General features: G+C 39.7%; 1 protein-coding gene across 2 annotated transcripts in view; it reads right to left on the bottom strand.

The window, feature by feature from the left end:
- Positions 1-26801, bottom strand: part of TICRR (TOPBP1 interacting checkpoint and replication regulator) — a 54293-nt gene that overhangs the window by 22349 nt on the left and 5143 nt on the right. Inside the window, exons 2-13 of one of the 2 annotated variants that reach the window (XM_037987699.2) lie at positions 24443-24722; positions 22864-23102; positions 21444-21678; positions 14906-15035; positions 12508-12647; positions 11461-11679; positions 6671-6822; positions 5420-5520; positions 4715-4808; positions 4538-4617; positions 4130-4369; positions 3228-3324 (exon numbers count right to left, since the gene is read on the bottom strand). In XM_037987699.2, coding sequence (XP_037843627.2) covers positions 3228-3324; positions 4130-4369; positions 4538-4617; positions 4715-4808; positions 5420-5520; positions 6671-6822; positions 11461-11679; positions 12508-12647; positions 14906-15035; positions 21444-21678; positions 22864-23102; positions 24443-24722 — 2007 coding nt within the window. Of the gene's footprint in view, positions 1-3227; positions 3325-4129; positions 4370-4537; positions 4618-4714; positions 4809-5419; positions 5521-6670; positions 6823-11460; positions 11680-12507; positions 12648-14905; positions 15036-21443; positions 21679-22863; positions 23106-24442; positions 24723-26801 lie in introns of both variants that reach the window. The other variant, XM_037987698.2, reaches the window with a different exon arrangement.

Genomic DNA, 26801 nt, shown 5'->3' on the forward strand with positions numbered 1-26801 from the left:
TCATCAGTGATTACTTCTGATGAATGGATGGAGAAGGAACACCCTAACTTTTAACTTCATATGTTTTAACTTTTTAATGATAATCATGTATACCTTTTTACCTAAGAAGGGAAAAGCCATATACATTAATTAGAGGGTGGCTATACTCTCAGAAACATTTCTTTATCAGACTGCTATTTACTTGCTATTACAGTAGAAGATTCAAGAGTCTAAACCCCAGATGTATCAAAATAAGGAAATTGGTTTTTTTTTTTTAAAGATTTTTTGTTTTTTCAATTCATCGTAATAATTGAAGAAGCCACCACATATGGGCAGAAACTTAAAAAATAGTCTCAGTGATATAACCAAGGTCTTGCTGATAAGAAATGAGATGTGATCATTCTTATTTATATTAATTAATAACTCTTTTAAAGAGACAAACTGTAATTGTAAAAACATGTCATACATCTGGCCGGGCACAGTGGCTCATGCCTGTAATCCCAGCACTTTGGGAGGTTGAGGTGGGTGGATCACGAGGTCAGGAGATGGAGACCATCCTGGCTAACACGGTGAAACCTCATCTCTACTAAAAAATACAAAAAATTAGCCGGGCATGGTGGCGCACGCCTGTAGTCCCAGCTACTTGGGAGGCTGAGGCAGGAGAATGGCATAAACCTGGGAGGTGGAGCTTGCAGTGAGCTGAGATTGTGCCACTGCACTCTAGCCTGGGCGACAGAGAGAGATTGTCTCAAAAAAAAAAAAAAAAAACCAACAAAAAAACAGTCATACATCCAATTTCCTATCCAGGGGTTAGTAAACTACAGTGTATAGACCAAATCTGGACCACCTCTTATTTTTGAAAATAAAGTTTTTACTGAAACACAGTCATGCTCGTTTCTTTCCATAATGCCTGTGGCTGCTTTCCCACTACAGCAGGAGAACTGAATAGATGTTGCAGAGACGTATGGCCTGCAAAGGCTAAAATATCTACTATCTGGCCCTTTACAGAGAAAGTTTGTCAACCCTTGTTAATCCATGTAATTGAATGAAAAACTAGGAGAGTATGTCCTGGAGGTATTAGGGCAGGATCAAATTTCTTTTTTTAAAATCATTGTGCTCTTCTGGAGTTAAGATGCATAAAAGAAATTAATATACATTAATGTAATTAATACTACATATCTACACTTGAGTTGTAAGTTCACTGCTTCCCGAGTTAACTATATTGATCGTTCGGAGAACTGAGATTTATTCTTTTAAAAATGTAATATCTGGCCCTTTCAGTTCAACAACTGTCACTTATCTATGGTACCAACTTTGACATAAAAAAAGTTACTAATCACAATCAAATCCTCACCTCAAATTTTTTTTTTTTTTGACAGAGTCTCTCTCTGTAACCCAGGCTGGAGTGCAGTGGCTTGATCATAGCTCACTGCAGCTTCAAACTCCCAGGCTCAAGCGATCCTCCAACCTCAGCCTCCCAAGTGGCTGGGACTACAGGAGTGCACCACCAGACCTAATTTTTTAATTTTTTGTGGAGGCAAGGTCTCACTATGTTGCCTAGGCTGGTCTCCAACTCCTGGGCTCAAGTGATTCCTCCTGCGTTGGCCTCCCAAAGTTCTGGGATTATAGGCACGAACCACTGTGCCCAGTCGTAATTCTGATCTTAGAGAAGAAAACTATCTTGTGCAATCTAAAACAAAAGTTTCGAAGTGTGCTAGAAAGATCTGCAAATCATTATGAAATCTAGTGAGAATAAAGGCCTGGCAACTTTTGGCCATTCAGTTTTGAATTTTCCAATCTTCAATGAGGATTGTGAGATATGTAAGATTTGCCTTTTATTCACAGTTAAAGTATAAGAAAATGAACACCATTAACCCGTTAAAAGAAATCCCACCTCCAATTCCAAAGGATAGCTACAAATATCTAGAAACACAACAAACCACTATTATAATAATTAATGCTTCTAAAGATAGTTCTCATTAAATTTTAACTCTTCTCAGATAGTTCGTGCAGTTGAAAAGTTTCATTGTATTTTTAGTCTCCCTTTTTTCCTTAGCAAGACATTAATTCTACTCAGTAAACAAATTCCAGCTAGGTTTATTTTTTTTTCAACCAATAAAAACCTCAAGTCATACAACTGCCATGAAAAAAAAAACAACAATAGTACCCCGTTATCTGTGATTTCACTTTCCACGGTTTGTTTCCCATAGTCAACCATGGCCCCAAAATGGGTGAATATAGTACAATTAAGATATTTTGAGAGGGAGACCACATTCATATAACTTTTATTATATTATATTGCTATAATTATTCTATTTTATTATTGTTGTTGTTAATCTCTTACTGTGCCTAATTTGTAAATTGAACTTATGCATGCATAGGTAAAAACAGTACTGTATATAGGGTTCAGTACTACCTGTGGTTTTAGGCATCCAGTGGGGGTCTTGGAACATATCTTCTGCAGATAAGGGGGGACTACTCTACCTCCCGGCTCCATGACCGTCATCATCTTTTTTTTCAAAAAACTTATTATTCATTCATTCATTCATTCACTTAAAAGACATGAAGTCTTGCTCTGTCACCCAGGCTGCAGTGCAGTGGCACGATCATAGCTCATTGCAGCCTTGACCTCCTGGGCTCAAGTGATCTCCCCGCCTTAGACTCCTGAATAGCTGGGCCTATAGGCATGTGCCACCATGCCTGGCTAATTTTTTTATTTTATTTTTTGTAGAGACAAGGTCTCGCTATGTTGTCCAGGCTGGTCTCAAATTCTTGGTGTCAAAGTATCCTCCCTCCTCTGACTCCGAAAGTGCTGGGATTATAGGTGTGAGCCTCTGTGCCTGGCCTAAATTTGTTATTGAAGTAAAACACAACATATGGAAAAGCACCTTCTGGTATGCAACCGAAGTCCTATTACGATTGTATATTCTCTTCCAGCGACCGCTTTGCTTATTTTAGTTATTGTTTTATGAGTTTTCTTATCTACATTAAAGATTTTGAATTAATTCATTCCTAACTTTTACTCACCGTTTTTCCTCACATTACCTCTAACTATCACACTCTTCAGTAAAACTGTTAATCTCTTAACAAGTTTATATTTTCCTATTCCTTGGATTATAGTTTTATACACATTCATAAAAATATTTAATACTACTTCTGTATCCTCCAATGTTCATTTTCCTAAAAGTAGGGACACTGCCTTTTTATTCTTATTTACTGTGTCATCTCAAACTGGAAGGATTACTTACCTTTTTCGTAGCTCTCTTTGACACTTTAGGAATTTCAATTTGTCGAAGATTCTGTGAAACCTCAGCAATGCTTTTATGTCTTATTAATGCATTTTTCCTTTTAAAAATAGAAATAGTCAATACATCTAGATAAAGGTTATATATAGTTAAATTCAAATGGAACTATAGTCTAAGTGAAATAAAATATGGTTTAAATAAAAGCCAGTTATCTTAAGGTTGTTCTGGATTTATAATAAAACAAGTCACCCCAGAATTTTCAAAAGTAACATATTCAACTAGTTATGAACAATGAAAAGCATCAAGGAAAATTTAAAAAGCTGAAACTCTAAGCTTATTTCATAAAAGGCCTAGTTCCTGGAGACCTCCTGTGGACAGTAAAGAAGGCTTTGTGAAATACGAAATAAACACTATACAGTCACGCAATGTTTCCTTCAATGACGAGCCGCATATATGACAAAGGTCCCCTAGGTTATAGTGGAGCCTATACAGAAACCTAATATATGACACTTGATATTGGCATTACAGATCAAGTAGGGGAAATGACTGCTCTTCAGTAACAATGCTGGAACATTAGCTTTTCCATACGAAAAAACATATACTATCTAGGTTTTGGTAGGCACACTCTGATGTTAGTACAACAAAAATTGCCTAACAACACATTTATCAGGATGTATCCCTGTTGTTAAGCAAAACATGACTATATATTTCCTAGATAATATAAAGATTGTCAGATGCTCCTATTAGGAGCTCTAATAGATAGCTTCTATATAGTTGGTCAGACATAAGGGCAGCTATTAGTTCAACAAATTATATGGACAAATATGACTGGACAGTGGTTTAAACACATCTTTTATCAGAACTGTAACAGTGCAAATAATTCCTTTGATTCTTTGAGCTCTTACCTTCTTTTCTTGGCTGATCTGGTACGAAGTTCCTCCAGTTCATCAGATTCAGGGCTGCCTGACACTGATCTATGAGCACTTGACAAAAAAGGCACAGAAAGAAGTGGTGATTTGTTCTCTTGTGTCATGGAGTCATCACTGAAAAAATCTGTAGGAAGGACACCAGCCAGCTTCTGAGGAATCACAAACCCTAGGCTGTTGTAAAGATTTCCAAGTGTCTTTGGGATAGAGTCAATATACCTGTGGAATAGAGATTGAATATGGAACAGAGTTACCATCTTACCCTCTCTATTCCCTCCCTCACCCAGCCTAAGAAGTAGTCCTTACAACTCCAAAATTCAGAGACAACACCATATGTAGGTATTGACAAAACAATTTTAAAGTTAAGTTAGTAATCATCAAACTTACAATCTCAAAATTTCTTCCAGAAACTCAGCTAGGTACGCTGAATCCTCAGTTAAACATACCATGCGCAGCAAATCTGTCACCTGAAGGAGATTTTAGAACATTACTAGATAGATGCCCTCTGCAGGGAAGCTCAAAGCATCTAGGGCTTATTTTAATGGCACGAAGCTATATACTTGCCTCCTCCACTACTTGTTCCATATCATCTGTACTTTCATTTATTGAAGGGCATTGCAGACACATCTCCAAACGAAGAAATACCTGAAGCTGGCACCTTGACAGAAAAAAAAACTTGGTCATATCTACTTTGGATGTCACTAAACGAAAAGCTCCTTCCTTAAGCATAGATCTATTTATGTAAGAAACAACAATCAAAAAGGAGAAAAGCCAGTGCCTTTTCTAAAAACTGATATAGTTATTAGATAAATAGGTGATTCAAGCTGCATATTATAACATCAAAAAGAATTGGCTACAAAAGCATCTTCATGCAATTGGTAATCTTTTTTTTTTCTTTTTTTCTGCAACAGGGTCTTGCTCTGTTGCCCAGGCTAGAGTGCAGTACTGGGATCATAGCTCACAGTAGTCTTGAATTCCTGGGCTCAAACAATCCTCCAGCTTTAGCCTCCCAAGTAGCTAGGGCTACAGGTATACACCACCATGCTCACCTAATTAAAAAAATTTTTTTGGTAGAGACATGGTCTCACTATATCACCCAGGATGGCCTCAAATTCCTGGCTTCAAGCAATCCTCCTGCCTTGGCTTCCCAAGGTGCTAGGATTACAGGCATGAGCCACTGTGTCACAAACAATCTATTTTAAACTGATACAAGCTAATCTCACAGCTTTGTTTTGGAGAGATGATTTTTAAAAAACGGTAGTTACTTACTCTCTAACTTTGTCTTCTTTATTCAGTTTTTTTCCTAGATTCTGTCGAAGACTTTTGCTAGTTTTTAAGAGATTACTTTTTACTTGATTCAGGCAGTTCATCTAAAAATACAAAATTATTACATAGGAGAATAATGTTACTTGTCATTATTTCTAATTTCTTTCACAGTTGACTAAAGCCCTAAGAAGGGAAATACATTCTCTTATAAACTTCTCTATTCTTTCATTTGAATGAAAAAGTGACATGAATCTTCTTCTATCTTTAAAAAGAACATGGTAAAAAAGTTCTTTTGAGAGCTAGTGGGCATGGATAAAACAAGCCTGCCCTAAATAAAGTGTCTTAAAAGAAATGTTCCACAAAGCAGTGATTAAGAAACCTAAGTATTATAAACAAATCCTCCTGTTTGCTTTAGAGGAGCTCTGTGATGGCCACTGAGCATGAATAAAACAACATGGTCTAAAAACAGTGGTTTGTAACACTCCCAGTGCCAAAGAATTATCCAGGGGGCTTTTTAAAAGTACCAACCCCAGAGATCTGTTTCAGCTCGTCTGGAGAGAGCAAGGCATCTATATCTATCTATATCTATATATTTTATTTATTTATTTATTTTATTATTATTATTTTTTTGATGGAGTCTCACCCTGTCACCTAGTCTGGAGTGCAATGGCACGATCTTGCCTCACTGCAACCTCCACCTCCCAGGTTAAAACGATTCTCCTGCCTTAGCCTTCCAAGTAGCTGGGATTACAGGTGCCTACCACCACATCCAGCTAATTTTTGTATTTTTAGTAGAGACGGGGTTTCACCATGTTGGCCAGGCTGGTGTCAAACTCCCAACCTCGTGATCTGCCCACCCTGGCCTCCCAAAGTTCTGAGATTATAGGTGTGAGCCACTGCGGCCAGTCGGCACATACATATTTTTTAAATGTTGTAGGTGATTCTAAAGTATAGCCAGGGTTAAAAACCACTGGCTTAATCATGCAGCTAACATATAGCTCACATGAGGAAAGGCTTTTCATTAGGAAAGAATTATATGTAATTATCCCCGCTCACCCCATCTCTTTGATTTTTGCCTTACCAGTTCACCATATCTACCTTCTGAGATCTGGAATTGTACTTACTCCCTTACTCATCTTACCATTTTTGAATCACATAGGGCATAACAGACATTTTCCAACACATTAACCAAATCCACCAACAACCAACCAACCACTACATCTATGACAAACAACAATATTCGGATTCTCTTACTTCTAATTCCTTGGTGCCTTTTGATTTTAGGAACATTTTAATGGTTGAGATCATGTTTCGAGCACATGCATTCAACATGATTTCTCCTGTGGCCACAGTCTTTTGGTAATTTTCACATATATATGATAGTAGCTCTTCCTCGGTTTTAAAATCTGTGAAAAAAAATAAAATAAAATGGATTAATCACATCTTGCTCAAGTCCTTGTATTATTTAGGCCAGTAGTTGTCCACTGGGGAAAATATTTCCTTGCAGGGAACATTTGGCTATGTCTGGATTGTCAAGACTGATGGCGGTGGGGGCGAGGGTGGCTGCTGGCATCTAGTATGTAGAAGCCAGGGATGCTGTTAAACATCCTACAATGCATAGGACAGCCCCACAACAAAGAATTATCTGCTCTAAAATGTCAATAGTCCAGACATTGAGAAAGTACAAAGACAAGTGATTAACTTAATTTTATTTTATTTGAGACAAGGTCTCACTCTGTCACCCAGGCTGGAGTGCAATGACACAATCTCGGCTCACCACCACTTCCGCCTCCCAGGCAGGCTCAAGTGATCTTCCCACCTCAGCCTCTAGAGTAGCTGGGACCACAAGCATGTGCCATCACATCTAGCTAATTTTCTGTATTTTTGGTAAAGACAGGGTTTCATCATGTTGCCCAGGCTGGTCTTGAACTCCTGAACTCAAGCCATCTGCCCGCCTTGGCCTCCCAAAGTGCTGGGATTACAGGCATCAGCTACCATGCCCAGCCAAGTGATTAATTTTTAAGGCTCTGTATACCAAGTGTAAGTGCTAAAAATTTAAAGGTAGGAGGCCAGGCGTGGTGGCTCATGCCTGTAATCCCAGCAGTTTGGGAGGCCGAGGCAGGCGAATCACCTGAGGTCAGGAGTTCAAGACTTGTCTGGTCAACATGGTGAAACCCCTTCTCTACTAAAAAATACCAAAAATTACCCAGGTGTAGTGGCATGCGCCTGTAATCCCAGCTACTCAGGAGGCTGAGACAGGAGAATTGCTTGAACCCGGGAGGCAGAGGTTGCAGTGAGCCGAGATCGCACCATTGCACTCCAGCCTGGGCAACAAGAATGAAACTCCGTCTCAAAACAAACAAATAAACAAAAAATTTAAAGGTAGGAAGAAATAAAACTGTCTTTGGTGATATGACATGATTAGAAAATCTGAAAGAACAAACAATAAAACTCCTGGAACTAACAAGTGATCATAGCAAATTTGCAGGATACAAGATTAATACATAAAAGTCCATTGCTTTCCCGTATACCAGCAATATACAAGCAGAATTTAAAATTAAAAACACATTACCATTTAAATTAGCACCCCCCTAAATATGAAATACCCAGGTATTAAATCTAACAAAATTTGTATAAGGTCTATATAGGGAAAACCACAAAATTCTGTGAACAAAATCAAAGAACTAAATAAGTGGAGAGATATTCCATATTCACAGCAAGAAAGACTCAATACTGTCAAGATTTCAGATTCCCAATTTGATTTATAGATTCTATGCAATCCCTATCAAATTAGTTATTTTCTGCATATTGACAAACTGATTCTAAAGCTTATATGAAGAGGTAAAAGATCCAGAATAACTAACTCAATATTGAAGGAGAAAAACAAAGTTTGAGGACTGATAGTACCAAACTTCAGGACTTACTATAAAGCTACAGTAATCAAGACAGTTTGTGTGGTATTAGCAAAAGAATAGAGAGATCAATGTAACAGGAGAGCCTGGAAATAGACCTACATAAATATAGTAAACTGATTTTTTTTTTTTTTTTTTTTTTTGAGACGGAGTCTTGCTCTGTATCCCGGGCTGGACTGCAGTGGCCGGATCTCAGCTCACTGCAAGCTCCGCCTCCCGGGTTTACGCCATTCTCCTGCCTCAGCCTCCCGAGTAGCTGGGACTACAGGCGCCCGCCACCTCGCCCGGCTAGTTTTTTGTATTTTTAGTAGAGACGGGGGTTTCACCGTGTTAGCCAGGATGGTCTCGATCTCCTGACCTCGTGATCCGCCCGTCTCGGCCTCCCAAAGTGCTGGGATTACAGGCTTGAGCCACCGCGCCCGGCCGTAAACTGATTTTTTTTATTTTTTTTTTTGAGACAGAGTCTTGTTCCGTCACCCAGGCTGGAGTGCAGGGGCGCAATCTCAGCTCACTGCAACCTCTGTCTCCTGGGATCAAGCAACTCTCATGCCTCAGTAACCCCAAGTAGCTGGGACTATAGGCGCCTGCCACCATGCCTGGCTAATTTTTGTATTTTTAGTAGAGACAGGGTTTCACCATGTTGGCCAGGCTAATCTCGAACTCCTGACCTTAGGTGATCTGACCCCCTTGGCCTCCCAAAGTGCTGGGATTACAAGCGTGAGTCACTGCACCTGGCCTCAACAGATCTTTGACAAAGGAGCAAAGACAATATAATAGTGGAAGACTAATACAATCATCTTAGTAATAGATAAAAGCGGCAGAAAAAATGTACGGATGTGTATAAAACCAGATATTCAACAATTAGAGAATACACATTATTTTCAAGTGCACATAGAATATTAACAAAACTTGACCAAACATTAGGTCAGTTTCAGCAAATATTAAAGAATCAATCTTACAGACCACATTGAGCACAGTCCAAAAATATTCAAAGCTAATTATAAAACACTCCCTTATATTATGGATGTCAGAAAATACTTATAAATAAGTATCAATGAAAATAGCAAATAGCAAATATATAATGCAGTTAGTTAGTTATACTTAAAGAGAAAATATACAGACTTTAGACTTAAGTGATTATTTTGTAAAGCAGATAAATTAAAAACAATTAACTAGCTAAGGGTCCAACACATTAAGTACTATGAGAGAGTAAACCCCAAAAATAAAGGCAGAAAGGTAATCAAAAAAGAACAGAAATGAATAGACAATGCAACAGCAGCAATCAACAGAAACAAAAGATGGTTCTTTGAAAAGTCAAATAATGCCGGACACGGTGGCTCACACTTATAATCCCAGCACTTTAGGAGGCCGAGGCAGGCTGATCACCTGTTAGGAGTTCGAGACCAGCCTGACCAATATGATAAAACCCCATCTCTACTAAAAATACAAAAATTAGCTGGATGTAGTGGCATGCTCCTGTAATCTCAGCTACTAGGGAGGCTGAGACAGGAGAATCGCTTGAACCTGGGAGGAAGAGGTTGCAGTGAGCCAAGATCGTGCCATCGCACTCCAGCCTGGGCAAAAAGAGCAAAACTCTGTCTCAAAAAACAAAAAAAAGAAAAGCGAAATAAAACAAAATTCTATAGCAAGATTGAGCAATTAAAGAGAGAGAGACAGAAGGCATAAATATTAGACATAAAATAGCAGGAATTCAAAATACTATTAAAAGGTCTAATTTGTTTCCATAAAGGTATCTAGTTGTTCCAGCATCATTTATTGAAAAGATTATCTCTTTCTCACGGAAGTACTGGGGCATCTTTGTCAAAAATCACTTGCGCACTATTGTGCAGGTCTATTTCTGGACAAAATCTAGTCCAGAAATTATGTTCCCGCCACACTGTCTTCAGTACTGTTGTTTCTGCCTTCCCTTGCATGTATCAACCACATTTCACACACTTTTACTAGCCCACTAAAGGTGTTCTGCCTTATTCAAACTGATTATCATCTATGGCTCTCACATTCCACAGGAAAAAAAAAAAAAATCTTTAAAGGAGCATAAAACTTACACTCCAGAATTTTCTTTCTTTTATTTTTCTTTTGAGACAGTCTTGCTCTGTCTCTCAGGCTGGAGTGCAGTGGTGCAATCTCGGCTCACCACAACCTCCGCCTCCCAGGTTCAAGCGATTCACTTGCCTCAGCCTTCCAAGTAGCTGGGACTACAGGTGCGCACCACCACGCCTGGCTAATTTTTATATTTCCAGTAGAGACAGAGTTTCATCAAATTGGGCAGGCTGGTTTCGAACTCCTGACCTTGTGATCTGCCCGCCTCGGCCTCCCAAAGTGCTGGGATTACAGGCATGAGCCATTGTGCCCGGCCCATTCCAGAATTTTCAAAAGAACTCAGAGATGACATCGAAACACAGCACAATTCAATTTATTATTTTTTTAAAAAAGGAAAGAAAAAAATAGGAAAATAGAAGCTGCTGGCTTAAATTATTCCCACCTTTGAAAGATGTCAATAACCTAGCCCTAGATTACTCATAAACCCTTTCTCTTCTCCCTTTATTCACAAATGTAAAACTTCTTTAACCATTTGTCCTATGCCCAAGCCATGGGCCTTCTTCTTTGTGACTTTGCTTATGCTAATTCTCCACCTGGAATGCTCTTTTATCTTTCTGTCTTCTAACTCTGCCCATTCTTGGAAGTCTAGCTTGGACTCCAGTGGTTCCTAGAAGCCTTCACAGCTTATCCAGCCCTTATCTTCCCTGTCTGAACTTCTAGTCTAGACTTTACTTCCCAAATGGGCTTGTATTTTCTGTTTTAGACTTTTGGCTCTCTTATTAGTTCTATTAGTTCATTTTATATATATATACACACAGACACACATATATATATACACACACACACACATATATACACACATATATATGTATATTTGTTTATTAGTTCATTTGTTTTATCTTTGTAGCTAGATCATAAATCTAAGAATAGGACATTATCTTATTATTTATTGTATTCACCATAACACCTTTTTGGGCATGTAGCAGATAGTCAATAAACTAAGGGTATGATTAAAATTTATTTTTAAAAAAGAGGAGTATAAAAGAGTAAATTATAGACTAAGAGGAATACCTTTAGGTTTAGAACTTCTTAGTGTTCTTCCTCTATCTTCCAATTTATCTACTGTTCTCCCACTGGGTATCTTTTGGGTTCCTTTCTCCCCAGTCACATCCGGACTGCCATCTGGATGTAACTTCTGGGCCTTCACATTCAGCCTTGCAACATTCAACATCTTTAAGGAACGGCACATGGTATTCATCTTCTGTCTCACTGGAGTACGAGGGACACCTCCTACCAAAATATCAGAGGAGGGAAAGTAAATTGCCTTCCACTTCTGTGGAATCAAGAACTACTTTAATTCAGATTACTGTGAAAGAATATCAAAATGAAGCATATCCCTCCAGAATGATTAGAATTAGGAAATACTTGCATCTCTTTCTGCCCACACACAGGGTAGAAAGAGAACCTTTCTTTTAACCAAAGTTTAGGAACTAAACATCTCTATGTGATTGGATTGGAACTAAACATCTCAATGGATGGTTTTCCCATAAGGCAAATGCCAAACAGACTTATTTTGTTGTTACCCAATGGCCACCAAAAATGGTGATGAAACTTTTCTGAATGACAATTTAGCAATCTACATAAAGAGCCAGTTTTCATACCCTGACACAGTAACTGGTTCCTGGAAACTTCTGCTAAGGTAATTACTTAAAAAACAAATTATATGCGTAATGTATACTACGGTATTATTTATAATGATGAAAACTGAAAGCAATCTAAATGTTCAACCTGAGAATTTTGTAAATTTAGTTAATGAGGTGGAATAATATCTAAAAAGGCAAGATAGCAAAAGAAAAAATACTTATAAGCAGAACACAAAGTTGTATTTGAATTTCTATCATAATTAAAAATGAAGATGGTTTATTCGTTAGACAGATAAGACTGGGTGATTTTTTTAAAAATCACTATTGAACTAATGTAATTATTTTAAAATTTAATTATAAAAATTTGCCCGTCTTTATTTAGTTACCATTTCAACCTCATTTCAGGAAATGCCAATCTTTTAAAATGTAGTCTCAGAAAACAATGCCTTAAGAAACAGCCCTTCTAGGTGCATACGTTTCTTTTTGCTGTCTTCTTGATGAGTTATGGTGGATTCTTCACGAGATTTTCTCTGGTAGAGCTCGGCAAGGCAATGTGTTAATTCACCTTCAGTTTTGGAAGACTCTTCCTTATTAGCTGAGGCAGCCTGTAACGACCTGTAAAGTCAAGATGTCTAGAATAAAACCAAAATTCTAATTTTGCAAAATGCTTTAGAAATAAACAACACTGAAATACCCACTGTCCTCTAAAAAGCTAACCAAGATGTCCCCACAAGATGCCTTCAAAAATATATTTTCTTAGGAGAGAAAATGTCTCTCCTCTCATTTTTGATTTGAACGAATGCAGGAACCAAAGCTGTCTTGTTCACAAAACCATTAACTATTACATATAATACTGACTTTTATTAATCGGATTCTTCATGAATTAGGGTACAAGTCTAATTATGGCAACTATTTCACTTCAGGTTTCCATAGTTATTTTTTACTCAGTTTCCATATATCAAAGTAAAAAATGATGTTAATACATTGTAGTAAGTATTGCAATGACTTCGAATAATTCTTTCACATTGTAATAAACTAATTTGGGATTGATGAGAAGAGGAGGAAGTAGGGCAGGCAGGAGGGGTGATTAGTTATTAAATGCTTTTCCACCTAGAGCTAAATATGTCATTAACGAAATTATGAAAATGGCACAACATTCAAAATGTGTTATTTGTATTTTAATACCTTCCATTATCTGATATATCTGATTAAAAAGTGGAAGAAAGTTACGGTGACATTAGCTGAACAGATATTACAGGGTGGAATACGTGCTGGGTCTATCGGTTTCATCCATACAGCCAGTATGAAGCAGGTTAATCCTCCCTAAGTGTGCTGGTGCTCTGTCGCCCATCTTGGAGTGCAGTGGCACGATCTTGGCTCGCTGCAACCTCCACCTCCTAGATTCAAGCGAATCTTGTGCCTCAGCCTCCCAAGTAGCTGGGATTACAGACATGTGAACCATGCCGGGCTAATTTTTTTGTATTTTTAGTAGAGACGGGGTTTCACCGTGTTGGTCAGGCTGGTCTTGAACCCCAGGCCTCAAATGTCCGCTGGCCTTGGCTTCCCAAAGTACTGGGGTCGCAGGTGTGAGCCACCATGTCGGGCCTGGATTTTTCATAAAGACAATCATACTATCTTCAAACATTTCAATATTTACACCTTATAACAATACTTAGAGATAATTACAAAAAAAAAATGGGCCTCATTTGTACATTAAAAACTACGAAACACTGAGGGAGATTAAAGAGAGACCTAAATAAATGGATAGCTGCACCATGTTCATGGATCAGATGACTCAACATTGTTAAGATGTCAGTTCTTTCTAAATTTATCTACGATTCAACGTACTCCTAGAGTTTCAACAGACTTGTGTGTGCGTGGAAACTGACAAGCTGGTTCTGAAGTTTATATGAAAATGCGAAGTATCTAAAATAACCAAAATAAAATTCTAAAAAAACAAAACCAAAGTTTAGAGGACTTATACTACCTGATTTAGTGACTAGTGCTATAAAGTTACAGTATATGGTATTGCTGTAAAGCAATATTGAAGATAGTGTGGTATTAACATAGTTTCTGGACTGTATTCTGTCTAGAAATCAATCTGCACAAAGGTGGCCAGTTGATTTTTGATAAGGTGCCATGGTAATTAGTGGGAAAAGACAGTCTTTTAGCAAATGGTGTTGGAACAATTGAATGGATATCTGTGTGGAGAAAATAAACGTCAACCATACCTCTTAATAATAGGTTGAATTTCTGCCGTATCGTTTACATTTCTAATATTGTTTGTCTTTTAATTGCTTGATCTTGCTATAGATTATTTTATTTGGCTTTTCAAATAACCATCTTTTGTTTCTCTTGATCACTTACATTTATTTGTTTTCTATTTAATTTATTTCTGTTCTTATCTTCATTGCTTTCCTTCTTTTGTAGGGTGGAGGTTACTCTCTTGTTTACTTCTCATGTTGGATTCTTAGTAATTGGTTACTAACTTTTTTCTTTACAAAAATAGTCTGCAAATACTTCTTTAAGTATAAATTCAGCTGCATTATTCAAATTTGCTGTTTTCTATTTGCGTTGATACTTAGTTATAAATATTTTCTCACTTTCATAATATAAGGGAGTGTTTATATTTAACTAGACGAATTACTGTGGTAAATTTTAAAGAATTTTTAGCATGTATATGTTTATATATTGTTAACATATTATCTAACATACTCTCACAATATATACTAAGTATGAGAGTATTTTATTTTTGTAATTAGTATTTAATATTATTAGACTGTACTCAGAGAATGTGGCCTGTTAAGAAAAAAATGCAGATAACTGAACATTGATTTTAATAATTAATACTCAGAGATATAAAAAAGTTTTACCCAAATGACTCCATCAAATTGGAACTAGCACCACGGATGTTACAGAAAGGAAACCACTTTTCCACAACAGCTGGACTCCAGGGAGTGGTGTGGCCAAGTTCCTGCTGGGCCCACTCTGGAACAGGAGACGCTATTGGAGCAAAGGAACAGAGGCAGGAGAGGAAACCGCATAAGAACCAAAGAGAATTCTAAGCACTTGCTCTTCCCCTGGACTGACTGCATCCTTCCAAAGGACATACAAAGTGCATTTGTTCTCTGGCTAACATTTGTTCTCCGGCACCACAAACTGCTACAGGCCTATGTGGTAAATAAAAAATGCTACTGAAAAACGTACAGATACAATTTAAAATCTTTTGTTATTACTGGCTATAAATCCTCTCATCTTATTTCTGAAATGTTCCTCTAACCAGGTTAAAAATATATATTGTTCTTCTATTTATTTATTTATTTTTTTGAAACAGAGTTTCACTCTTCTTGCCCAGGTTGGAGTGCAATGGCATGATCTCGGCTCATGAGCCGCAACCTCCGCCTCCCGGGTTCAGGCAATTCTCCTGCCTTAGCCTCCTGCGTAGCTGGGATTACAGACATGTGCCACCACACCCAGCTAATTTTGTATTTTTAGTAAAGACAGGGTTTCTCCATGTTGGCCAGGTTGGTCTCGAACTCCTGACCTCAGGTGATCCGCCTGCCTTGGCCTCCCAAAGTGCTGGAATTATAGGCCTGAGCCACCGCGCCTAGTCCTGTTCTTAAAAATGGCTTTGTACGGTTGCGCACAGTGGCTCACGCCTGTAATCCCAGCACTTTGGGAGGCTGAGGTGGGTGGATCACGTGAGGTCAGGCGTTTGAGACCAGCCTGGCCAACATGGCAAAGTCCCGTCTCTACTAAAAGTGCAAAAATTAGCTGGGCGTGGTGGCAGGTGCCTGTATTCCCAGCTATTCAGTAGGCTGAGGCAGGAGAAGCTTGAACCCGGGAGGCGGAGGTTGCGGTGAGCCAAGATCATGCCACTGCACTCCAGCCTGGGCAAAGAGCGAGACTCAGTCTCAAAAAAAAAAAAAAAAATGGCTTTGTACAATAATAAATATACAGTAACAAAACTGCAGAATATCACAATTCTGTTGCACTGAGTAGGTAAATTGGAAATAGGAAGATATGGCTCTGCGTTGGGGAGTGCAAGGGTAGAAGGTTCTCTTAAAATAAGCCTGATGGAGGAGGTGGTTGGGGGAACAGTAACAGAAATTTCAGTGAACTCTGTAATTCTGAGAGGTCCATCTAAGACCCCAGACAAATGAAATGTTAGACATTAATGAAGTCTTGGGGAAAAAAACCCAAATACTTAAAATGTATTCAAACTTATTGAGACAACCAAGTTTGAGGCCTTCTTTCAGTGAGAGAATTCAGAGATAAATACAATGCCTACTTCGAAAGGAGCTCCCAGTATAGGAAGAGTAGGTCCACTCTTGTGAAGTCATGGAGATATGTATAAATGTTAGCATATGCTAACTCTGTCTAGATGGGCAAGGAAGGTCTCATGGAGAATGCAGTATTTGGGCTAGGTTCTAATGCAGGAATAGGATCTCACCCAGATGGAGCATGGTGGGGAGACTGGACAACAAGCTGGCACACTGATTTATAACCTGGAAGAAACTGTGGGCCATGCTACAGCAGAGTACTTGTAAAATAGTGCAGTTCTTCCTTTACCAAATTCCAAAATACAGTTTTCTGAGCTGCTTCCAAGACTATATACATAGTTAAGATACAGTCTGTTCTACAATACAAAACTTTCTACAAATAGCCTACACACAATTGATAAGTAAGGTAGTGACATTAGTACAAAATATTATGTTGCTTTGGTTATGTGATCATTCCTAATGTGCTATTATTTTATACCACCAAGTAGCAGCAGCTGAATTCAAAGTGCACAAACACAACTAAATACAAACAGCCAGAGGAGCACAGTGCTGTACACTACACCCTTTCTTTCTTTTTTTTTTTTTTTTTGAGATGGAGTCTCACTGTCGCCCAGGCTGGAGTGCAGTGAGCAATCTCGGCTCACTGCAAGCTCCGCCTCCTGGGTTCACGCCATTCTCCTGCCTCAGCCTCCAGGGTAGCAGGGACTACAGGCGCCCACCACCACGCCCGGCTAATTTTTTGTATTTTTAGTAGAGATGGGCTTTCACCATGTTAGCCAGGATGGTCTCAATCTCCTGACCTCGTGATCCGCCCACCTTAGCCTCCCAAAGTGCTGGGATTACAGGCATGAACCACCGTGCCCAGCCGACTACGCCCTTTCAACTCGTGTTCTTCTCCTTGGCTGTTTGGCCACATGCACTTTCCTGGAAGTGCTTATGATGTAGTTCCCTATCGTTGTCATTGGCCCCTGTCTCCATAATACCACAGCCTCAACCCTTCCATCATGCCATCTTCACCTTTCTTTTAAGGGATAAGGTATATTTATTATGGAGTTTACTTATTATGAATTTAATGTGTCTTTTAATCAAACTATAATTTTTATTAGGATTGCACTTTTTTTGTTGTTTTTAATTGAGACAAGGTCTTGCTATGTTGCCCGGCTGGTCTTGGACTCCTGGGCTCAAGCAATCTTCTTGCTTCAGCCTCCTGAGGTCTTGGACTCCTAGGCTCAAGCAATCTTCCTGCTTCAGCCTCCTGAGGAGCTGGGATTACAGGCACGTGTCCCCCCACCCAGGATTGCCTTAGTTTTTATCACTGCCAAAGATTTTGAGAAGTCTGTCCCAACTGTAGTTCTCCCAAAGCTATTATTTTTAGTGTAAGATTTTGTAGAATTTTTTAAACAAGCAAAAGAAACTTCACATCACATGACAGCATAAATGCCTATAATTGCATCTGCTGTTATATTACAAAATTCAGACAAGGGCAGTAAAGGTCTATGAGAATAAATATGACATGATAGTTTCTTCTCAAGTCATTGTATGCTGGATTAGGGGAGAAAGGCCAGAAATACCTGCCTCAGGCCTCCAAGTCTCAAGCCTCCTTCTGCATGGAGAGAGAGTGCCCCTCACAGAGTTACCTGCACCTCTTCCAGCAAATGCCAAGCAGGAGCCCAACACTAAAAACAAGGCCACCCTCCACTGGCCTCCCAGGCAGGACTTTGGAGGGAGCCCTAGGCCCTCGGAGTTAGATGCCCTCCTTGTAGTCTCCACGCCTACATGGGCAGGAGTGTGGGTGGGCCAAACACCCACCCTTCTTACCCCCCAAACTCACAGGTTCAGCACCATTAGTTGCATTGAAACCACCAGGAATTAATCTCATGATCCCCTTGATAGCTGCTTTTTCCCATCATGCAAAGCCCTAGACCCCTAGGTCACTCCAGTCTGCCCACTGGAATCTCCTCACTGCTCCTTCCGTCTCCCATCCTGTCACCTCGGCCCAGCCCTTCCACACATAAAATCCTCCCACCCTGCCCTCTGGAACTCACTGACCCTCATCAGCAAAATCCCCTATATCCTCAATTCCATCTTCTCCTGCCCTGAACACACTGCTTCCCCTGCAGCGCTGGAGAGAGCTGACTGCTCCCCCGCCAAGCTCTTCTTCGACTTGGCCCTGAGGTGGGCTGGTATCCTCTTTGCCTCTTCCAGATCATTTTCCCTCTACCTGCTGAAAATAATGACAAAAACCCAGCTTTGAGTCTCACATCAAAGCCTATACTCTCATAGTCATCTAACAAGCCTGGATCATTCCCCCTTACTCCTCAAATACTGTTAGCTCCCGACTCACCACCATCAGTCTCTCCAGTACTATTTAGTCTTAACTCTGGATTATTTCAATACACACATTTGATGCTACCAACACTCTGGCCTTTGTCCCCTTGAATTCCTCGCTTCTGGTACCCCGGTGCATTGCCCTCCTTCAGTCACTCTCTCCTCCTGGTCACCACTGTCTATGATCTCAAGCACCCGACTCTGACCACTTCCATCTATTTTTTAACTCTCTCCTTTGAGCACATTGGCTCCAGAAATCCTGAGACCCCTACAACCCACTGATCTGATCGCCTGTCCTTGTTGTCCTCACTTTCCTCCTTACCCTGCCTTGTTCCATGGACAAATCCTAAATCCCTTCCTGTTCACACCTTTGAATCCCTGACCCCTCTCTAGCTTTACCGCCCTCATTTGGGAAAATCCCAACCCTGGTTAATCCAGCTCCCTGCCTACTCTGCAGCTGTGCCAGCTGGTGAATGTGGTTGGAGGAAGGCAAGCCCATAGAGGGATCTCACTTTACCTTCACGACCATCCCAGCAACCTTCCACCTTCCTGCTATCTTCACCCTCTCACCAGCCACTTCCTCCTCCCCTCTCTCCTCAGCCTCCAGCATCTCCTTAAGTCTTCATTTTCAGCTGATGATGTCACTTCCTAACTCACTAAAAAACCTGAAGCAATCAGAAGAGAACCCCATACACTCACACCAACATCACTCACCTCGGCACCCCAGCCCTTATATTTTTGCCTTCCCCCAGTTGTCACAGATGAACTGTGCTTGTTCCCAAGACCAACCCCTCCACTTGCGCTTCCTCAAAGCCCTCTAACCAACAATTCTGTCAATCCCCTGCATTAATTTTTACCATATTATCTCATCAGCATGCAAGCAGGCTATTATTATTTCTAAAAATCAAAACCAAAAACCTTGACCCTTCTTCTCTCTGTAGCCACTGTTTTCATTACTCTAATATCTTTTAGATCAAAACTACTCCAAAAAATTGTCTGCATTTACTGTTTTCCTCTTTTCACAGTCTCTCCTGAACCTACTCCCACTCACATTTCTACCCTCACAATTCCACCAAAACTGATACCACAACCATCACGTTGTGATGGTATCACGAGCATCCACACTGCTCAGTTGAATGTCAGCTCCCAGCCTTCATCTTCCTTGGCCTATCAGTAGTAAATAACCCAGTCAAGCACTTCCTCTCTTCACTTGGCTTCCAGGGTACCACAATCTGGGTGTTCTTTACCTCAGTGACTGTCCCCCTTTTGTCTCCTTTACTGGTTTCTCTCTCCTCATCCCCCAGACTGCTTAACATTGGGATGCAGGGGTTAGTCCTTAGTCCCCTTCTCTTTCCCATCTATGCCCACCCCCATGGTGATCTTAACCCATCTCATGGCTTTAAACATCACTGATGACTCCCATCATCTCTAGTCCAAACAAATCTCCCAAACACAAACATGCATAGTTGATGCCTACTCAGTACCATGTGTGGATGTCTAATGAACAACTCAGACTTACCATGCCCAAAACAAACCCTCCAGTCCTCACCACCCCAGCCCCTGGTTCTCCCACAGCCTTCCCCATCTCAGAAGGAAACTGCTTTCTACCAGTAACTTAGGCCAAAAGTCTCTGGAATCATTTTCATTTTCTCTATAGCTCACTCTACACATTTAATCTAACAGCAAATTTTGCTGGCTTTACCTTCAAAATATATCCAAGAGCTACAACTACTTCCAACTACCTGCATTTCCCACCATCTCTTGCCTGGATTATTGCAATATTTCTGACTGGTTCTATCCTTGCCTCAATATGGCAGCCAGAATAATGCTGTGAAAACATAAGTCAGATCGTGTCACTGCAGAAAATCCCCAAAGGCTTCCTCTCTCACTCATAGTAGAAACCAAAGTCTTTTCAGTACCTGTAAAGCCCTGCTGCTGGCTCTCTGACCTCACCCCCTCCTACTCTCTCCTTGCTCCTTTCACCACAGCCACAGGCTTCCCTGCAACTCCTCTAACACCCTTCTGAGCCTTGGCACTTGCTATTGCCTCTACCAGCAACTCCTTGCCATCACTTCCTTCATGCCGTTGCTCAAATATTATTTTTTCAGCAAGGCCTTCCCTGACCACCCTACTTAAAACTGCAACTCTCCCTACCCTAACACACCCCATTCCTTTGTTCCTGCTTTACTACTATAACTTTTGTCTCTTTAGAATAAACTGTAATTTTCCTGACTTACTGTTTTGTCTCCCCTGACTAGATGGTCAGCTCCATGGGAAGATATCTTTGTCCATATTATTCTCTAATATAGTCCCAGTACCTCAAACAGTGCCTGACATACAGCAGGTACTCAAATCTGTTGAATAAATGAATGAATTAAAGAAATACAAAGTTGACATTTAAATCTACCTAGCATAAATAAAGTTTGTAATACTAATATGATACAAACCTTATTTATGCTAGGTAGATTTAGTAGTAACAATGCATTTAGTTGCAATGCCAGTAGTAACAATGCAATGCAGGGTAGATAGAATCACAACAGTTTTATATGCAGTATTTATTAAATATATTAAAAACCATGACTTCGATTTCAGACTGGTTTCATGGAACCTGCAGCCTCCTCAGAAGTACTTATGGAATTTTATAAACAATAATGATTTAAACTGCCTGAAGTATTGTAGCTTTCTTTTATCTGTGTTATAACATATTGGGGTTCTACTAACTGCACAGTGAAAAAGTCCCGATGCTGGAAAAGACTGCAAACCACCCTAGACTATGTTAGTTACTGGTTTAGGAGCTTACCAGCAGAAGCAGTATCTGCAAGTGAATCATGAGTCTGATTCAATATACCATCCACAACATCTGAGAAAAGGGAAGCTGTGTCCCGGGGGCTGTCAGTCACAGCTGTTTGGAGAACACGTCGTTGAAATTCAGCCTCCTTGGTGCGGAACACAGTGAGGATTGTAGCATTGGCAGAGAGCGGGGAAATAACTCCAGTGATGGGGGGCCAGCCTTCACCAGGGTCCACATCAGCAACCTATGTGAGAAGTTCTAATTAGTTGAGAATATTATTGTCAATATGCCTAAAGAAGAATGTAGTGTACTAAAAGACAGAATAACCATTTTCCCAATGATTATTAATGTGAAAACTATGAAAAAAAAAAGAGATAGATTTGATAATTATTAGAGGTAGAAGGGAATTTATTAATCACAGAGTCCTAATATTTCTACTTAGAAATAAGTAAAACCTGACATTACCAGGAATATTTACTAGATATTTACTATGTGCTCACTGAATCCTCACAATCGTCCTGAGGTAAAATAATTATTATCCCCATTTTATAAAGGAGGGATTGAGGCTGAGGCAGAAGTAACCTGTTAAAGCCACCTACTTGGTAAGAGAAGATGCCAAGCATATGTGACTTTGAAACCCATGTACTTAACCATGAGGCAGAAATACCACTTGAGAGATTTATCCAGACATACAGTAGGCAGCAGAGCTGAGACCTAATCCAGATCACCGACTCCCAAACCCAGTGCTCTTTTTCTCAGAGCACACAACTCTTAGAACAGCATCTGTCCAAAGACTACTCTATTTTTCTCCAGAATATTTTACAATGGGAACCAGAAAAGAGACCCCTCCTGAGAGTATGAAGGCAAAAGACAAAGTAAGGTAAGGAATTCGCTGGTAGTTTAAAAATAATAATCACCGTTAAATCAAATCTGGATATGTATATGTTCCTTTTCAGAAGACATTTCTACATTTGTGTAACTACTGTCCAACTACCGAGTTACACAGACAATTATATTGCATTGTATATAGTTACACAACTACTATACTATTATACCTAATTTTACTGTGTAGCAGCTTTTTCTTAAATACTTACATAAAAGTAGTAAATATATAACAGAATACTTAAAAAATAATGAGAAATCACTCATCACATTACTACCCTAACATAAGCACTCCATCTGGCCAACTGCCTTCTTCCCTATGTGAATATAATTTAACTTAATTGGATTCTTGATACATGCAATTTTATAAGTTATTTCTTCTCTAATGAGCATTGCTGTCATGATACTATAATGTCGACAATATTATTTGCAAAAGCATAATCAGTTTTACTAAGACTATATTGTGTAAGGCATTTATAAACACACTTATTTCACTTTACCAGTATGTTGTTAGACAAGAATAACTTCCCGTGTGGAGGATACCTACCAGGTGTAACTCTTCAGCAGTCAGCCTGCTTACCAGCTGCTGAAATAACAGCCTTTGAGTTGCTGTGCTCTCCTCTGGACTTTGTAGCATCCAGCTGTCGGTGCCCAAAGTGCTGCTCGTTGGGAGAGACCACTGGGCCACAGAGCCTTTTAGAAAAATTCTGACTGGTTTCTGAAAATGTCTCTGATGCATGGCCAAGGGCTCTAGGGTGACTGTCCATGTTTCCTGAATCTCTTTGTCTGCTAGAAATAAAGATTAATTAGACCAGAATGCCAAATTAAAAGAAAAAAAGATTAAAATTCAAATATAAGGAATACATACTAAAAAGAGATTTATTAACAATAAGAAGAAAATCAAGTTGCCAGTTGAGATACTGTCACTTAGTTGAACACTTCAACCCTTATTCTACTGCCACGCCATCACAGCAAGTTCATTTAGCTCTATAGAAAAAGCTATAAACAAATGGAATTACAAAGGCAATATGTAATGGCAGAACTTCTCAGAAATTATGACTTAGAAATAAGTATTGAAGGCCAGGCATGGTGGCTCATGCCTGTAATCTCAGTACTTTGGGAGGCCAAGGTCAAAGGATCACTTGAGGTCAATGAGTTAAAGACCAGCCTGGGCAACATGGCAAAACCCCATCTCTACAAAAAATACAAAAATGAGCAAGGTGTGGTGGCTCATGCCTGTAGTCCCAGCTACTTGGGAGGCTGAGGTGGGAAGATCCCTTGAACCCAGGAGGTCAAGGCTGCAGTGAGCCGCAATCTGAGCTATGATCGTACCACTGCACTCCAGCCTGGGTGATAGAGCAAGACCTTGTCTTAAAAAAAAAAAAAAAAAGAAAAAAGAAAAAGAAAAGAAATAAGTATTCAAGCAATGTTTACTACTTATGAGAAAGAAGATACCACTTCTTAAATCCATAAAGTACAGTGCATCATATCTTAGAAGGAGGTTAAATTCTAAAGACTGTGTAATGAAATTACATAAACAAAACTACTCTTGAAAATTCCTTAAACTGCACATAATGTACCACACAGTTTTATGTATATATCTCTATGCAGTATTATTTCTGTGACTATACAGTGTATTCAGAAATGAGATTTACCATATAGCAAATCATAAGGTGAAACAAATTTAATGAAGATTCCAACATGTTTGCTTTTCCTGGTAACAGGCATCATTCTGGGTTTCTGTAGACTAATTTATTTCTTCTTTTAGTTGACCATTGTTTCTCTAGGGTCTTCAATTTATCAATCTCCTCTATGAGGCAATGAAATATTATACCCATGTGCTTGGGCACCTGAATAATATTACCCTGCTTTGGGAATAGCTGGTAAACTTTTAAATCAATCATTCACTTGTTTTTTTTGTACGCAGGCTGGCAGTTGTACTGAATTAGAGTTCAAATCTTTCCTACAGTATCTCTGATTTTGCCTTGATGTCTTTTAATTCTTTCATGATAAGCATTCATTGAGTGCCTGGGCTGTGAGAAATGCCAAAGAAGTTAAAAAGCTTCTTTGAAGAAATTAATGTAACTGAGATTTACCAAAAAAACCTTAAAATATTATTTGCTTACCTTCAACAGGGAGAAATAACATTCCTTCCATCCGTGGAAACAAGGCCTCATACTCAGGAGAATTATAGAGCAAACGGTTTAAAGTGGCATCAGTTGGCAGCATTGAAATCCACGGAGAGAGATGAGGTTCACTTGACAGCTTTATTTCACTCCTGAGCAGCATTTCCCCAGCTTTAGCAAAATCCCAGCTGAAAGATTCAGATGGCAAGACAGTGCCACCTCCATGGTGGAGCAATTCACAAACAGTCCAGTATCCAAGGTGGTCTGGGGATTCCCACATCTCAAATAAAATGACAAACAACCTTAGGTTACTACACATTAGGCATTCATAAATAAAAGTAAAGGAAATCAGGAGAAAGTAAAGCTGAAACTAATATTAAAGGGTCGAATTACACAACCAATGTATTTGCTGAGCTAAACAGAAATAATGGTCAGCATCAAGCTACTGTGCAGCCCCAGAACAAATTACTACCTACTATGCCTTTAAGAAAGCATTCATTTAGTAAAAATAGTACCTCATTTACATTTTTTGTCAAGGAACAGAAAGAAGTGACACAAATCACTGGGTATAGATTATAAAATGTTAGAAGGAACATAGAACCATTATACTTTAATAAAAATAACTTTTTTTTTTTTTTTGAGTCAGAGTCTTGATCTGTCACCCAGGCTGGAGTGCAGTGGCATGATCTCGGCTCACTGGAACCTCCACCTCTCAGGTTCATGGGATTCTCTTGTCTCAGCCTCCCAAGTATCTGGGATTACAGAAATGTGCCACCGTGCTCGCCTAATTGTTGTATTTTTAGTAGAGACGGGGTTTCACCATGTTGGTCAGGCTGGTCTTGAACTCCTGACCTCAAGTGATCTGCCTGCCTCAGCCTCCCATAGTTCTAGGACTACAGGCGTGAGCCACTGTGCCCAGCCTATTAATAAAAATAATTATGTCCTATACAGCACAACACAATAATGGCCAGGTGTCATGGGAGTGAGGCAGGAGCACCTCCTCTAGATGGTGGCCATTGCTCTGACTTGCCCACCCACAGGCCTGTGCGAGGCCAAACAGGCCTCGTCGTGTCTTTTGCCCTAACCCTTACCATAGCCTGTAAAGTCTGTGCTCTGCTTCTAATCGTTCCTCCATTGTGCTCTAAGTATTCTTCCAAATCACTTCTCTAATCATGCTACTTCTCTGAAATTCTGAAAGGCTTCCCACTGCCTCTAGAATAAAGTAACTCTTCAGCATAATCACAAAGCCCTTCACAATCCAACCCTAAACCAGCTTTTGGTACACATTATCTTCTACCCCTCATCCATTCCCACTCCTTCTAGACATATTGAACCATTTGCTATTTCCTGAACATGCCATATTTTAAGGCTTCCCTGTTTTTGCTGATTTATATTTCCTGTGCCTCCCCTTCCTTCTTCACCAACTGAATGGTTATTACACTTCTGTATCTGGCTCAAATCCTGCTTTCTTTGTAAAAGCCCTGCTTCACTCCTTCACACACAGCTGACTCTTCAGTCAACCTTCTTTCAACAAACTTTTATTGAGCAACCTCTATGTGCCATGTCTAGGATCTTGAAGTGAGGGGTGGGGTGAATAAAATAGTACCAACATAAAATATTTAACATGGCGTCACAGTATAACAACAATATTCAGTTACTATGAATATGAAGGAGGAGCACACCCCTTAGAATATGCTCATCATGCCAGTTAACAATTATAAACTATAAACTGCTATGTGAATGTGAGGAATTAGAACTAGAAGGGTCTTGAAAGTCAACTAGGTCATTCCCAAACTTCCCATTATAGTCAAGTTCAAAGACAAGCAGGGTAGCGTCCATGGTCACAGCAAGGCAATGATGGACCAGTCCAAGAACCCAGGATTGTTCTGAATAGACTGCTTTCATTTCTTTTTATTTTTTGAGACAGGGTCTTGCTCTGTTGCCCAGGCTGGAGTGCAGTGGCATAAACATGGCTCACTGTAGCCTTAACTTTCTGGACTCAAGCAATCCTCTTGCCCCAGCCTCCTGAGTAAGTAGCTGGGAGTACAGGCATGTGCCACCACATCTGGCTAACTTATGTATTTTTTGTAGAGATGGGGTCTCACCATGTTGCCCAGGTTGGTCTCAAACTCCTGGGTACAAGAGATCCTCCTGTCTCAGCCTTCCAAAGCTGGGGTTACCGGTATGAACCACTAGGCCTGGCCTAGACTGCTTTTAAAATTTGGATCATGACCATCTGATGGACTTTGATAGATTCTCTGATGGATTAATTGAGTGGTTTATGATCAGCATTAAACACACACAAAAAAAGATCCCAGGTAACGAAGATAAACAATGTACTGGAGCACATTACCTTCTA

This window comes from Chlorocebus sabaeus, chromosome 29 (genome assembly GCF_047675955.1).
Source record: "Chlorocebus sabaeus isolate Y175 chromosome 29, mChlSab1.0.hap1, whole genome shotgun sequence".
In the NCBI taxonomy this organism is placed as follows: domain Eukaryota; kingdom Metazoa; phylum Chordata; class Mammalia; order Primates; family Cercopithecidae; genus Chlorocebus; species Chlorocebus sabaeus.